General features: G+C 34.1%; 1 protein-coding gene across 4 annotated transcripts in view; it reads left to right on the top strand.

The window, feature by feature from the left end:
- The window catches only part of DIAPH3 (diaphanous related formin 3), a 441105-nt gene that overhangs the window by 209457 nt on the left and 215172 nt on the right, over positions 1 to 16476 (top strand). For all 4 annotated transcript variants that reach the window (XM_033105125.1, XM_033105126.1, XM_033105127.1 and 1 more), the window contains 2 exons: positions 2443 to 2537; positions 7030 to 7131. In XM_033105125.1, the coding sequence (XP_032961016.1) occupies positions 2443 to 2537; positions 7030 to 7131 (197 nt within the window). The remainder of the gene's footprint in view (positions 1 to 2442; positions 2538 to 7029; positions 7132 to 16476) is intronic.

The following is a 16476-nucleotide window of genomic DNA, read 5'->3' as shown; positions in this document are numbered from 1 at the left end:
TATAACCCAGTATTTTTCCATCTCTTTATATGACACTTTGGATAGTTTCTTTGCTTATGTCTTTCATGTCACAAATTTTCTCTTTATCTGATGTCTAATCCATGTGTTGAGTTTATAATTTCAGTAATTTTATATCTACATATGATTTCTAAAAGCTCTCTATTTTTTTCTCATAGCTTCTTATTTTCTTAAATAATGTCTTTTGTTTTTTCCTGCCCAGTGTTTTAAACTTCTATTTCATTTCTTTAGATGATTATTTTATCCCAGGATTTCTGCTTTCCTTCCTTTCAGAACTGCTCAGAAATGCATTTATGATTAAGTTAAAAATACACATTTTTAGATTTTTTTTAGTATATCTTTCTGCTTTGCCATCCTTCCCAAAATGTAAAGCTATCATTTCTGTCACTCTCAATTACTGTATTACGTCTCGGAGGAATTCTATCCTTTTGATTATTCTATTTATCATTGTAAACTTTTCTATTTGTTATTGTTACTGTAGACTAGATTCCTTGAGTGGAATTTATTGTTTCTCAAATGAAATAATCTCTAGGATTCTGATTAATTTTACGTAGTTTTCAATTCAGATTATATTTTAACAATTTGCATTCTCAATTTGTTTTTTTCTGAGGTTTAGCATGTTACCTTTTTTGTCATTTTTTTCCTATTCTTTTAATTGAGTTTACATACATTTTGTCCATTTTCCTACTTGAACCTCATGGTATTATTCTAAATGAGGGAAAACAAATACTCTGTGAATTTTGACGTGGGTTTATCCTTCCAGCCTTTTTGCTTTTTAATTATTTTAAGTGCGTTGACATTAGTGTTTTCCTTTTATGTTGTCAGATATCAATCTTTCCATGTTTTTCATTTTTTTTTTATGGTTAAGAAGTCCTTCTTTAACCATAAAAGAGCTAATTTGCCATGTTAAATTACTTTTAGTATTCCTTTCTGTTGTTAATGTTTACATTTAATTCTATATCCATGTGCAACTTGTTTTGTACATCATGTTCAGGTGTAGTTTTATTCCCTCGCCATCAATTGTTCATTGATTACTCTTCAAGAGCATCTATGTAGTTATTATATGTATATGCTTTCTAATGTCTACTGCGGAGTAATCCTTTAGTAACTCCATTAATCTCTGTCTGTTACAATATCGTTTAGATCCTTTATTTCACCTTTTTCTTAGGATATTAAGGATTATCCACATCCATAATTTCTAGCATTGTATTTTTAGATTTATGACTGTTTGAGTTCAGAAATGTGTGAATGAAGCTGCTGATAAGAACACAGATAGTGTCTTCGTTATTCAGCCATAGATGACACATGGTATCCTCAGGAATCTGGAATACAACCTCACTCCACGAAGGAAGGAGATCATATTTTCTGACTCTTATGAAAAATTGTGTCCTTATTTGAAAATACCTACTGACAAAATGACATAGGTTCAGTATATAAAATAAATAAATGGGCTAGTGGTTAGCAAGTTCTGAGTATGTTCAAAAAATGCCATCTGTCACTGGAGAGAAGAAACATAATAATAGTAGAATAAAGGGAGAACAGCAAAAGTATTAAATCTAATGCTGTGAAAATATCCTTATATACCTCAGTAGCTTTTGAGGAGATCATTGTGTTTTAACACTAGATACCGTGTTTCCCCCAAAATAAGACCAGGTCTTATATTCATTTTTGCTCCAAAAGACGCATTAGGGCTTATGTTCAGGGGATGTCATCCTGAAAAATCGTGATAGGGCTTATTTTCCGGTTAGGTTTTATTTTCGGGGGAAACACTATATATGAGATATCAAAAAAAAAATTAAATAATGTTGGAATTCTCAGAATAACACTTTATGCCATCTAATTCAGTTTGATAGTTTTCCATTAAAGTTTGTTTTCTAACATTGGATATTTAAGCTTTAGTTACATGCAAAGGCTCTTTTTCTGGAATAATGTTTACAATATTTCTGTACAGTGAAGTATTATTATAACTTGTAAAAGTGTTAATGCACTGTTCAGCAGTTTTCGTAAAATATTTATTTCTGAATTATTTAATAGATCTGGGAGATATTATACAAGCTAATAACACACGTTTAGACAAATATTACATGCACATATTGGGGTTTTGTGGTTCTTTTCTTTACAATGTGATATTTTCATAGTGTACCAAACATATTTCAGTTTATTTTTAATCACATGAAAATTGGCACCATGGCTATAGAAATCAATGTCATAATCAGCATAATAATATAGGACTATTCTTTAAACAGTAGTTCTAAGACTGGAGAAGACTATAAAATGTGCTAATGAAACTTTCCCCCACAGTAATTATATTAAATGTTTACAATCTCTCATTTTTTGAATTATTTTTCATTATATAAATAGAACTGTATCTCAGTTCTTTTCTTACTTTAATCATTATGAACTCTTTGCCCTCTCCCCCTTTAGCAATCTTCCTGAGCTCATTTCGGGTACCATACGAAGAAATCAAAATGATGATATTGGAAGTGGATGAAACACAGTTGGCAGAGTCTATGATTCAGGTAAACAAACAGGCAGAGACCTTACATTCCTATATTTCATTGCAGGCTTCTCATTAAATAGAAATCTGTAAGTGAAGCAAAATTCTTAAACCAAATCATTCAACTGGAAAATCATTGCTGCATAATGAGTTTTAGCATAACTTCTGCATTGCCAGGAGATAAAACTCTGCATCTTCTCTTAACGGCAAACTAAATATAATGCTATCAAAATGAATACATTTCAATTATTTTAAATGACTTTCTTCTGAAAGTCGGATTGTTTAATTTTACTTTTATGTGTTTGTTACAGTTAAGCTGAATAATATGTTAATTTAAATTTATGTGTATAACCTTTATAGAGTATGTTTTTATCAGGTTTATTTGTCTTATAAAGCTGTATTACTATTAGATATAAAATATTGAGGGACCTTTACTAACCTTTTAGAGTTACCTTTACTAACAACCCTTCCTTGAGTTACTTGTGCTTCTATGAATACTAGAGACTGTTTGCATAATATTCTGAATTCATTCAGAAAGCTGGGAGATTTTTTAAGTGGTTTCTCCTCACAGTATTATTTAAGGAATGCTAGTACGATGCCAATTCCACATAAGGCATCAATAATACATATCTTGATAGAATTTAAAGTTAGAGAATCAAAAAATTATATAGCAAGAGGATATCTTCAGTTGCTATCTTTTATTTTTATAATGGAAGGAAAAGAATGTTTTAGCAGTAAAAAGAAAACAAGAATTGTCTGTTAGTGTCAACAGGCAATTAAAATTATTCTAGATATTTTCATTCATCCGTAAAGGGTAACCTTAGGAGTTATTCTTGGTTTTGTTTCTCCTAACGTGTCTTCTAAATGTGGTGATAATATAATCGCATTAGTGATTTGGGCTGAGTCTCTGAGACTCATGAACTACCTTACCTAACAACAGCTCTTCTTTAAGTACTTTTCCTGCAGCAGTTTCTTTTTAGTAGATTTTGTCTTTATTATTGATTGTGTATGTGCCTTGTTGTTAGTAGATTTCAACCTCCTCATAAATATTTTTTCTACTTAATACTTGTTTGCTTTTTTAATCATGCATTTGTAAAATATTTAGGGAGTAACCTCTAACCTTATTACACAAACGTTTTGGATGATCACATGGCTGTGGTTGTGTACAGACGGAAGAGCAATTAATTCCATTTTAAATTTGTGTCCAAAGAGCATTCAGTTCCATGTAACTCATTAATATATTGGTTTTCTATTATGGCTATAATAATTTTCCACACATTTCGTGGCTTAAACTATCATGAATGTGTTATCTTGCATTTCTGTGAAACAGAAGTCTGGTCTGGACCTGACTGTGTTAAGTCCAGGTGTTGGCAGGCTTGTATTTCTTTCCATAGGCTTTAAGGAAGACTTCCTTTCTTTGCCTTTTCCTGCTCCTCAGGGATCCCCTTCCTTGGCCCATGGACACCTTCCTTCATCTTCTGAGCCAGCAGGGTTGCATCTCTCTGTACCTTTCTGTCATAGACACCTCTCTCTCTCTCTCACTTGATGTCTCCCTCTTCCACTTTTAAGACCTTTATGATGACATTGGGCACATCCAGATAATCCAGGATAATCTCCCTATTTTAAGGTCAGATGATAGAGACCTTAATCCCCTTGGGCCTGTAATTTAATATTCTCACAGGTTCCGGGGATTCGATGTGGACATCTTGGGGAGGCTGGGTCATTGATTTGCCTACTCTACTTATGAAAGAATAAAACCAGTTTTAGGAGATTAAAATCTAAAACTTTAGTTTAGACATATGCAAAGTCTTCATATATTCATTTAAAAACAAGAATTTCATGCTATTTGAAGTCTCACTTTTAAATTTCAAAATATGTTCCTAGTTGTAAAGTGAAGAACTGCCTATTGGACAGGGCATGGAGAAAGCATTACTTTGTAATAACCATCATTTTGGTAGGTTTTGTTCACTGTCATGATTTCATTGTGGGATATTTATTTATTCATGTGCGTATATAGCAAGATGTCAGTATTGATATCATTTTTCTACTTCGTTTATTACCCATTTACCTTTGTTTGTCCCATCAGTCTTTTATTAATTCATTTAATATTTTTTTGTGTGTGGGTGTTAGCAATTTGTGTGTGTGTGTGTGTGTGTGTGTGTGTGCGTATGCTAACCATGTGCACTGTATGAGGCTCAATCAGACACAGACTTGACCTTTTCGGAATTCATTGTGTGGCAAGGGAGATGGTGTTTATGTATATAAAACTACAGTACAAGATAAATGTAGCTGATTTAAGATTGTTTTAGAACTAGACAACGTGTTAGGGGAGTGCTAGGGGTGTAATGTTTGCAGATAAGGACCCTAAAAGGTTGAATACAGTGTGGATGTAGAAAAGGGCAGAGGGGTTGTATGAGTAATGGAGTGAGGGGCAATTATTTGACAATAATAATACCCTGAGCTGTGAGGGAAAAGCCGGGTGGGTGTGGGCAGCTGTGAAGGGTTTAGTTGGTAGGACCTTAGGATTTGTGAAGTATGTGGGGAATACGGTAAAGGGACAGACGAAGGTGGGGCTTATACTGTACTGTTAACAAATCACAATACTTTTATTATTCTACGAAGGAAAAACAGTGAAGTGAGAAATTAATAAATTTCTGATGGGAGATTAAAATTTAGTTATACGGGAGTGCCAAAAAAATGTATACAAGTGGACACTTTGGTCAACGTTACTCAAGCAGTAGTTTGCCACAATCGCAAGTGTCTGGAAGAACTGACTCTGGGTGGTGAACACACAATGTGCTATATAGATGATGTATTACAGAATTGTACACCTGAAACCTATGTAACTTTCCTGACCATTGTCACCCCAATAACCTTTAAAAAAAAAAGTGTCTGGATGCTGATAGCAACCACTTTGAGCACCTCTTGTAATTGCAGAAGTCGAACATGACTTGTGTTCATCTTTTGTTATCGATATATATTATTACAATTTCAATACAGTTTTCCTTTCTTAAAATGTGTATAAATTTTTTTTGGCACCTTCTGTATATTAACTAAAAATATTCAAGGGGACTGGATGGTCATATCAAGAATGCTAAAGAATTTAGAGGCCAGATGTAATAAATAATTTAAATAATCCAGCTGTCAACTGGAATGATTAAAATAAAATATAAATAACGAGGTCTTTTGGTCTCAGGCAGTTCTACTAAGAGAAATTTTTATATAGATGGGAAAATCATATACCTTCGTTGTTTTTATTCAGTTGGTAGTATTCATAGTCAATACGTTTTTTTAAGGATGATCTTAAATTGCTACTTTTTGTTTGTTTTTTGGCCAGACAACCATGTTTTTGTCCAAAGATACACAGTGAGTCAAAAACTTGTTCTTTGATCTAACTACTTCGATATATGAGTATAACATTCTCTAACATTATTTTTAACTAATAACACCTTTGGGGGATTTTTTTCTCCATGAATATGTATAACATGATGTAGGCTTAATTTAAATTTGTACTTGAATTTGGGCTTGCACAGAATATACCAATGCGAGAATTTGGGATTGTGAGCACCAACCACTCTTTTTTTCTTAATTTTAATATCAGTACACTAACTTGTTCCAACACTATTATAGTCAATTATATTTTGATACAGTGTGGATTTTGTTCAAGGGATTGTGTAATCATTTATGTTCTAACAGGGAAGCGTAATTATTTGTATTTCCTTGGTCTTTCTTCATTGGGAATGTTTCTCTTGTCCAAGTGTGTGGCTTGGGAAGGCTGTGCACGGACAAAGGAGCCAGAACAGCCAAACAGCCTATGGTGTGTGGACTACATATGACATAGGGAAAGGGTGTTATAGCCACAGGCGCTAACTTACTAAAGGACCTGTGTACATATATGCTTTTATTTGCAAGGTATATCATTCTGTGTCCTCAATGCCTTTTCACATTTTCTTTCACATCAGAAAAATTACTTTGTCTTTGTCTTAGAGATATCTTCATTTTTGTTATTTAAACCATAATCATATTGGTTAAATCTTGTGAGAACTGTCATTAAGATTCCCTTGATTTCTTTTCTTTCCTTTGCCTTTTAGTAGCAATATGATAATTTCTTTTATCCCTGTGAGTGAAGTGTTAAAATATGTTTGGCTTTGCCTGAAATTTCTGACATTTAATTCCCTAAAGCTGAACTGTAATTGATCACATTTATCCAGGTGAGAAAGCTGTTTCTTTGGTATAGGTTCAGTTCTTCTTTCTCAATTATATAGCTAATCAAATAAACATTCAGTAGTGCTTGATGTGAATATATAATAACTCTGGATAGAGAAGAAGAAAAATTCTCTGCTTTCAAGATGCAGAGAATATAGCTTCAGGCTTCATATAAGGGAGGTTACCTAGAAATAAGACTAAAGCTTAACTTCTTTATCGATTTCCTTCCCATGGTTTATTAATAAATTTTCCTAGAATTCAAGGAGCGTTTTAGTGAAGGTACTGTCTTTTTTGGTTTTAATTTTCAGAACTTAATAAAGCATCTTCCTGATCAAGAGCAATTAAATTCATTGTCTCAGTTCAAGAGCGACTATAACAACTTATGTGAACCCGAGCAGTTTGCCGTTGTGGTGAGTCCTGGCTGTCAATGTTAACTGTTTTTGGAGGGGATTTTTATTCTTTGCAAAACAGAGGAAAGCAAATATGTTGAGACTTTTCACATCAGTATTACTCACAAACCTTTAATATCCATCTTTTTTTTTTTAACCTAAGGATATTTATGGAAAATGATCTTGATTTAAAATATATATTGAAACTCAAGCCTTAAGTGAAGTCCAAAGAGTTTTTAAAAAACTATAAACATGATTTTTTTAATGTTTTCTATTTAATGTCAAAATGTAAAATGAAAACTGCACTCCTTATGACTCGAGAGTATATTTATGATTTATTCTAGAGCTATGTATTTCTGACATATTGCAAAAGTAACTTCAATTTTTCGTTCTAATGACTCACTTCAGTTCGTCTCATATTTTAGATCTGAAATTAGAAGTACAGTCTTTTATTAGCAGTGAGGGTTAAAAAAGAATACATGTTTTAAAAAATATTAGAGACACCTTGATCACCATCTTGTTTCAGCCTTTTATTTTATAAAAGTTAGTGTCTGAGGAGGTGAGAAGATTTTCGAGTATAATATATTAGCTGTGTTGTTAGTAGATTTCAACCTCCTTAAAAATGTTTTTTCTACTTAATACATGTTTACTTTTTAAGTAATGCATTTGTTAAATATTTACAGAGTAGCTTCTAACTTTTTTACACGAATATTTTGGATGATTACATGGCTTACGTTGTGGGTAGAGATGGGAGAACAATTATTTCCATTTTAAATTTGTGTCCAAAGAACATTCAGTTGCATGTAACGTATTAATATATTAGTTTTCTATTGCGACTATAATAATTTATCAAGTTTTCTTTGTCCTGCTCTTTTTCCCTGCCATTAAATTATCATTTTGAGATTGGTTGTACTCTGTTATCATGACGATACTTTAAACTAGTGTTTTCTTTTATACATACACGCACACACATATCTACGTATTATATATATATATAAAGATTATTTTTTTCTTCAGCAATTTTTTTATACATGTAAAGATTATTTTTTCTTTATATATATATATATATACACACACACATATATATGATTTATTTTTTTCTTTCTTCTTCAGTTATCTTATTACCAACCTCCAGGGAAGGGATGGAATTGCATTTCGTGCATTTCATATAATTTTGAAAATTTGGGTCGAAGGACTGTGTCTCCATACCGTATGTGCATGTTCAGGCCTTTGCTCTTCAACACCTTCTGTCTCTTCACAAACCCGTCTACTCAGCCCTCCCTGCGGCGCCTCCGCGTCTCCTGTCCCTAGAGTTCACTAAACTCAATAGAAAACACAAGGAAAAAAATCAGGGTTTGTCCTATTCACAGTCTTATATTCTTATTGTAAAACTTTTTAACTTACTGTATTTACAAAAGTTTTTTAAAATTTTTTTATCCGATTCTTCAGGGTCCTCTTTTTTCCTCTTTTTCTTTTTCTTCCCCCCTGTATGCCATGTTTGCTTTGTGTTCTATCACCTGATCACTTTGTCTCTCTCTTGATCCCTATATAATATTATACTTGCCATGCCTTCCACATGAGAATAAATGAATGAGGGAGAATTTGCATTAAATTGTTAATTGCAGACTACTTAGAATTTTGATTTTTGGCTTTTTTGATACTTGAATGAAAATCATAAAATGTAAAATTATAATTCTGAAATGTTTTCCATGTACATTAAATCTGAAACACATACAAGCTTATATGAAAATGTCTACTTGAATAACTTTTTATGTTGCATATCATTACAGAAAAAATTTAAAACTATTCCTGTATTCTAGTGATTGTCAAAGAAGAATGAATTCAAACTAGCAAATATTTTATGTTTATTTAAAATAGCCAGGTTTATTATAGAATTGTATACTTGAAACCTATATAATTTTATTAACCAATGTTACCCCAATAAATTTAATAATATTAAAAAAAAACCATAAAAAAATAATAGAATAGCCAGGTTATGCACTTTTTGAAAAACTAGAGTTCATATCAAAGAGCTATGATTTACAAGCCGTATATTTATAGAGGTTAGAACATTAAAATAATATATTCCCAAAGTCTAGTGCCAGATGCTATATTTTTGATTTTAAGACAGAGATGGACCACTTCCCTTTCAGGACCTGTCACCTCAAACTTGACCTGAATCTACACATTCCATGCAGGTCATACCTGATTGCAAATGGGATTTAATGTGGAAATAGCAATGCTGCTGAAAAACACCTGTTGTGGACAATATGAACAGTGCTTTATCATCTGTTGATTATGAATATTCTTGAACACAGTGTTTTAAGTTTTGATTTGAGTAGTAGTAATATTTTAAAATAGAGTTGTTTTGGTGGAAAAGGAGAGATTTGAGGAAAAAGGATTTGAGGAAAAAGTGAAAACTATATATATATATATATATATATATATATATATAAAATTTTATTTATTTATTTATTTTTTTGTCAAATGGTCAAATAGTAATGTTCTTCATCTTTGCCTTTTTCTTTGCACTTTTCACCATTCCCAATCTGGCTCCTTCTACTTTGCAACCTCCACTCCCTGCAAAAAGAGGGGAGACCTGCTTAAAGCTCCAAACAATACTTGAGAATTAACCAAAAAAAGAATGATGGACATAAAGTGTGGGAGAGTGTGAATGCCTGAAGTTTTCTCTTCTCCTTTCTAGATTAAAAACTCAGTATTAAATTTGCTAATTCGTTAGAGTGATATGTTTTCAATTTATCAATGTTGTGTAAATAATACAATAATTTGGTCAGTTTAGGAAACTGATTATAATTATGTATATTCCTGTAAGATTCTCATAATACTAAGTTTCATGTTTAAAGTAACAAACTTACGAAATTAGGTTTCTATGGAAGATGGGCTATTAACTTTGAGGTAAGTTAAACTGCAGGTTCCTGTAAGACTTTTGTAGAAAAACATTTACTTATTGAATAAACCTAGACTTAAAGTACTAATCATTTCAACCTGAAAAGTCGTCAGAGTCATAAAGAGTCATCAAGTGTTGAGCTAGCCTTTGCATTCCCAAATAGGGCCGAAGCTTGCCTTTTCATTCGTTTTCACTGTAGACTTGAGTATAGCTCTGTTTCATTTTCAGGTTCTATAGACAGATATTGTGATTTCTAGCATTGTTTTCATCTTAACAAAAATCATTTGAAACTCTACAGTTAGGTTATTTGCCAGTCAGTTTTACTTTTTCTTCTATTAAATTATGTAAATTTATTAATTTGATTTTTGTGAATTACAAGTTTCTCCTAGAGGTGTGTTGTATTTAAACATCCATCCAAATTTGATACAATAATCGATAAAGCCACTATAGTTGTTTGCATTTTATAATCAGCTTTACTTCCACACAAGAATTATGTAAAACAATAAACAAAAAGCAGCCCTACCAGGACATTGGCATTTACTTACATTATTTCATCTTTGATAGAAAGGCAGTATGCACAAGTAACACATCTAAAATGGTGGTAAGCAGAGTCAATTAAAGACCGATGAGAATATACATATATATGATACAACACGTAAATTAGAAATACGTTTCACTTTTGTCATGTAGTGTTCACATACAGCTTTCCAAGGCTATATGTCCTCCAGTGTGTTGTACACCTATATAGTATTCAGAAATATTATGTCAATGTCAGTATGCATTACATTAATTGTCCTTGAATCTTTCTTTCAACCACTAAAACATTTGACGTGACTATATTCTTTCTAGTTTTTCAGTAATACAGAGTTTCATATACACTTGTATTTATTTCTCCCTTGAAATTGGAAGCAAAATTCTTTAATGCTCATACTACCTCTCTTCCTAAGAGAACAGTCTTAATGCTTGAGGACTAGACCTGGGTATTCCTGTGGTTAGTTTAGGCTAAGGGTTTAGTTGCTCATCTGCTTTTTCCTAGTAATTCAGAATTTTAAGGTGCCTTCCTGAAAGAATTCTCCTTGCTGCCCTTTTGACTTGGACATTGGCTAGTTTGAGCAGGACAATTCTCAGGTGTTCTAAGTGCTGGCCCTGTGCCTGACTTGTTGTCAAATGGCGGTGGTGACCTGGTGCTTGGCGGCTAGTACTTAGAATTGATGTCCAGTGCTGTGAATGCAGGGTGTAATCGTTCAGTATTGCTGACTTATTTATGTAGCTGATTACAGTATATTTATGTGTCCTATGTTTTCTGGGAGATTTTAGCATATGGAAAATAACCCTTCAAAAACTCTGAACAGACTGTCACTTAATGCTGAGAGACTAAGGGGTGTGGTCAAATGATATTTTAGAGGAATATTCTGGAAGGTGGTCCATCCCTGTAACTTTTTGTGTGCCCTGAAAGAGACAGTTTACATGCTGATTTTATTTGTTGGATTAGGTTCTGGGCAGAGGACACTGAGTACTGACTGATGCTCTTAATTTGAAAGATTCTTTTCCCTGGATAGCCCGGGACAAAACTTTTTTTGTTGAGAAATTGGTTTACATTTGGCATGCCCTAGCCTCATGCTTTATTCACTCTATTTGTTAGAAACTCATTAGATCCGTTGCCTGTCTGTTTTTTTGGATTCTTTCCTTCCCTCTTCAGCCCCGACACCTCATTCATCTCTCCAAAATATTGCCTACTTACCGAAGGTTGGTTCCCATTGAGTGGAACCTGACTTTAGTTGTCTGACTGCATTAAAAAAAAAAAAAACATTTGCAGTGATTCTTTGATCAGTAACCATTAGGTAAAATCACTGTGCTCACTGTGCATGGTTTAACTGTATGAGAAATAAGCTATGTAAATATTCAGTGGGATCAGAAGATTAGCTGAAGTTTGGAAAGACGCCTAAAAATTTGAATTTGAAGCTGGGTGCACTATTCTTTCTTTGATGAAAAATTCTAGATTTTTGAGTATTTGTGTCTGTATTATTTAATTCTGTTAAGCTGCCTATTCTTTAAGGACTCAAAACATTTATAGGAAGGTCGAATTGAACAGTTGTCCTGTATGTGTGCTGTATTTTGATCTGCCACCATTTGGTGTCACTGTAGGGCAGGGCTTTTCAACTTTGTGCAGTAGGGGCCTCTTTTTTTTTGTTGTTTTTAATCAAAAAATGTTGTAGGAAGTTCATGCATATTTCCCTGCATTAAAAATGCCTCATTTTAAAATACACCCTAATATTCTTGCTGTAAAACATTCAAGTAACATATAAAAATATTGACGACAATGTGGAAGTTCCTTGTCACCCACCGTTCACTGCATTCCCTACAAATGATCATTTGTAACATTTTGTTGGACTTCCAGTCCTATTTCTTTGTATTTAAAAATGTATGCATATTCATAAGCACACCTAAAAATACATTGTTCTGTAACTTTTTCCTCCATCAAATATATTGTGGAGATTTTTATTTTCATGATGTGCTGGTTTTAAATTCTTATGTGGTATTTCATGGTACATACTATGACTTTTTCTTTGAACTATTCCCTTAATGAATGAAAGATGGTTCGTTCTTGTTTTCTCCAGGGTTTTAAAAAATAATTCTGCTAATGAGAATGGAGTCTAGGTTTAAATCCTAGCTTGACCTTACGGGCTCTGGGATCTTAGGTAGTTACTCATTTTTCGGTACCTTAACTACCTGACTTATGAAATGGGACTACATTCATTTCCTGTTGCTGCTATAACAAATTACCACTTAATTGGGGGCTTCGAACAGCACAAGTGTATTATTTTATAATTCTGGAGATCCGAAGCCTAAAGTGGGTCTTCAGCGCTGCAGTCCTTCTCAAGGCTCTGGGGTGGGGGCAGGGTCATTTCCTTGCTTTTTCCAGCTTCCAGTAGCTGCTCACCTTCCTTGGCTCATGGTCCGGTGTCACCCTGACTTCTGCTTTTGTCATCACATCTCCTCTCACCCCCTCCTAACTTCTTATATGGATCCTGGGGTTACATTGGGCCTACTTGGATAATCTTCCCCATCTCAAGACCCTTCATTTAATCACAGCTGCAAAGTCCCTTTTGCCATTTCTGATGCCATATTCACAATTCTGGGGATTAGTATGTGACCATAGTTGGTGGGTCATTGTTCTGCCAGCCACAGGATAGTAACAGTGCCTGCCTCACTGCCTACCTCATTACACTGTCCTGAGTAGGAAATCAACTGAATATGATGAATATGTGGAAATCATCTTGTACTCATAAACCCTTTATAAAGGTCAGCTTTTGGTATTTGTATTATTTCTTTAGGGAAGAGTCCCAGAATTTGACTTGATAGGTCAAAGGTATTTTTAATCTTGATAGTTATTGCCAAAAAACCCTCCTAGGAGGCGTGTCATTTATGCTTTTATGAACAACATATGTGAGAATTCTTTTTCTTACACCATCACCAATACTTAATATTATCTTCCTTTTTTCACTTGGTGATTTTTTTTTTTTTTTTTACTTTATATTTCCTGGTCATTAACTAAAATTGAAGCAGTTATTATCGGTTATTCATCTTTCTTCTTAGAATTGCCTATTAATCATTTATTTTCATATTCTTTTTTCCTTATAATTTATGAGGGCTGCTTATGTAACCTGTATGTTACTCCTATGTGAATATTTGTAATTTTTTTTATTGCCTGCCTCTTGTCTTTCTGCCTTTATCTATGACGTGTGCTGTAACTTGCATTTTCGAAGTTTAGTTTTAGAAGTGAAGTGAGATAAAGGCCCCTGTTGCTGACTTAATGAGAGAAGCGTGTTCTGTGAATAGGGAAAGCTCGATCCTTTGTACATTGTAGGAGCATGTTATATAGGTAGCAGTTGATGAAGTCTTCTTGTGTGGAATGTCTTGTAAAGATGTAAAATGAAGCGTGAAATATAACTGACGTTCTTTCACTGGCTTCCTAAAATCCTTTAGTTGCTCCCCATAACTTTTACATGGATGTCCAAAATCCTTAGACCAGCATTAGGCCTTAAAAAAACAACAAAACTTCATTGAGACATAACTGACATCCAATAACATGCACATATTTAAAATTTCTAGAATTTGGTTAATTTCGACATGAATACACCCATGAAGCCATCACCATAATCAAGGTAATGAACATACCTGTCACCCCCAAATGTTTCCTTAGGTCTCTTTGTAATCCTCTCCTTCCCTGACAGCCACCCAGCATTCGGTCCCTAATGAAGCAATTCCTGCCATCGCCTCCCACCTTGTCTTACTTTTGTCCCTGTGCTGCATCTTTCCTCCACTGTTCACAGGGCACCACCCTGAGGCCTGTCAGTGAGCTTTCGTTCCCCTTTGAGGAAGCCTTCTTCGGAAGGCTTCCCCTAACTCTTCTGTTATTCTCTACGAAATTCAGTGTTCTTCGTCTTTGTCACCGTAATGCCCTGTGCATACCTCTAAATGGCCTTTTCACCCTGGAATATCAGTGTTATTGTACACATCACAGCCTTCATTCATGCTCAGAACTTTTTGATGGGCTGGAGTATATTGTGCTCATCTTTACATTTCTGACACACGGCACATCTCGCACATGGTGGCCACATGATGATGGCAACATGAGAATATGAGAATATGAAATAAGAAGAGATGAACGGAAAGGAGGGGAAATAGCAAGAACAATAAAATAAAATCAAAGTTTAAAAAAATTTTTTAGGGTTTTGTTTTTTTTTCAGAGCAGGGTAAGGTTCATGGCAAAATTGGGAAGGTACAGAGATTTTCCACATGCACTTCCCCCATGCACAGCCTCTCCCGTTAACAACATGCCCCATCAGAGTGGCACATTTATTACAATTGATGAACCTACATTGACACGTTATAATCACCCAAAGTCCATAGTTTACGTTAGGGTTCAGTCTCAGGTTGTCTATTCTCTGGGTTTGGACAAACGTAAATTGAGGTGTATCCATCATTATGATATTATACAGAGTATCTTCATTGCCCCCAAACAAATGTATTTTAAAATCACCTTTTAAAATAAAAATGTTGATTAGTTTTGAGATAATTATGTTAATTTTTGTTAAAATGATACTCTGGATAATGACTTTTTGGTGTGTGAGAACATTGCTTTCCCAGACTAAATGTCTTCAAGTCTTTCTTTCATTCCTTAGGTGTGTTGATTATTTCAAGTGCATTTGCAAATGTCCGATATCAAATCAATGATGTCTCACAGAGTTATCACTTTAAAACTTCACAAAGCATATGGAGTTAGTATGATATAATTTTTTTCTTCCAAGTCCCTTTGGCTTCTCATAATCACTATTTCTTTGTCTCTTTAATAATTCGTCTTCGATCTTGTCTGTCAGTGCCATGAATCTTGCCAGTCTCTCATGGAAAATAGGAGTTCTCTTTGCCTTCTGCTTTCTTCTGCTTGTTGGGACCTGTCCAGTTGTCCAAGGTCCCTCAAATTTCATGATTTTTTTCGACAGCACTTTGGCAGTCTCGTCTGTAAATCTTTCAGGATCCAGGAGGACATTTGTTTAGAATAATAAACGATTATAACTATATTCACAGCTATTTAAATCTTAGAGGTCTGCTTCTCTTACGATCATGAGCATTCAGCTGTTGTTCAGCTATTCTTGTCACACTGCTTTGCAACCTTCCCGACACAGTCGTACCAGGATCCAGGATTTAATATAGGCTCACCAGCACAGATGGTTTTTTTCTTTCCCCTAGTTCAGGGCTTATTAATTTAGCTTGCTTTCAATTGTGATTGATCTGTAGCCTGAAATTCTTCAGAAATTTATTACTTGTATAATTTCTCTCATGACCTGATTTCTGCTTTCCGTCTCCTCCAGTGTTCGTTGAAATAGTCACCATGCCATTTGAATCTTTAGTTAAACTTACTGAAATTTTGTTGGTTTAAATCAGTTGTCAGCTGAAAGGAATCTTTATCTAGCCCATCCTATTATTTTCTCTGAAGATCCTTTGCCTTACAGATCTCTTCTTAGTTCTTCCTACGCGTGATACAGTGGATGTACACACTGACCAAACTTTTAAAGGCCATTTGCATCTTTTCTTTACCTGTTTGACAAGTAGCATAAAATAATGTATAACAGATTTATTGATTTAACCAACTATCCTGATATTCACAGAAAATTGAGACTTTTTTATTGTTGAATTTAATGTGGCTTCACTGCTGACAAAATGAGTATATTTAAGAACTGTTCTGATGTTGACCTGAGCTCTCATTAAATGATTCCGATGAAATGGCTCCAGGTCACAGCTTTTCCAGTAGTTAGGCCTCAGCCTTTTGATGGGGCTTGGGTTGCCAGATACTTTATGGCTGCGCTGAGACCTTGAGTTATACTGGTAATTACACCACTGTCGGGTATGTTTTATTTGAATACCTGTCTCCTTGGTTCAGCAAAGATTCATTTATT

Source organism: Rhinolophus ferrumequinum, chromosome 4 (assembly GCF_004115265.2).
Source record: "Rhinolophus ferrumequinum isolate MPI-CBG mRhiFer1 chromosome 4, mRhiFer1_v1.p, whole genome shotgun sequence".
Classification (NCBI taxonomy): Eukaryota; Metazoa; Chordata; class Mammalia; order Chiroptera; family Rhinolophidae; genus Rhinolophus; species Rhinolophus ferrumequinum.
Note: the sequence above shows the minus strand (reverse complement) of the source record. Positions and strands in the feature narration are given on the sequence as shown.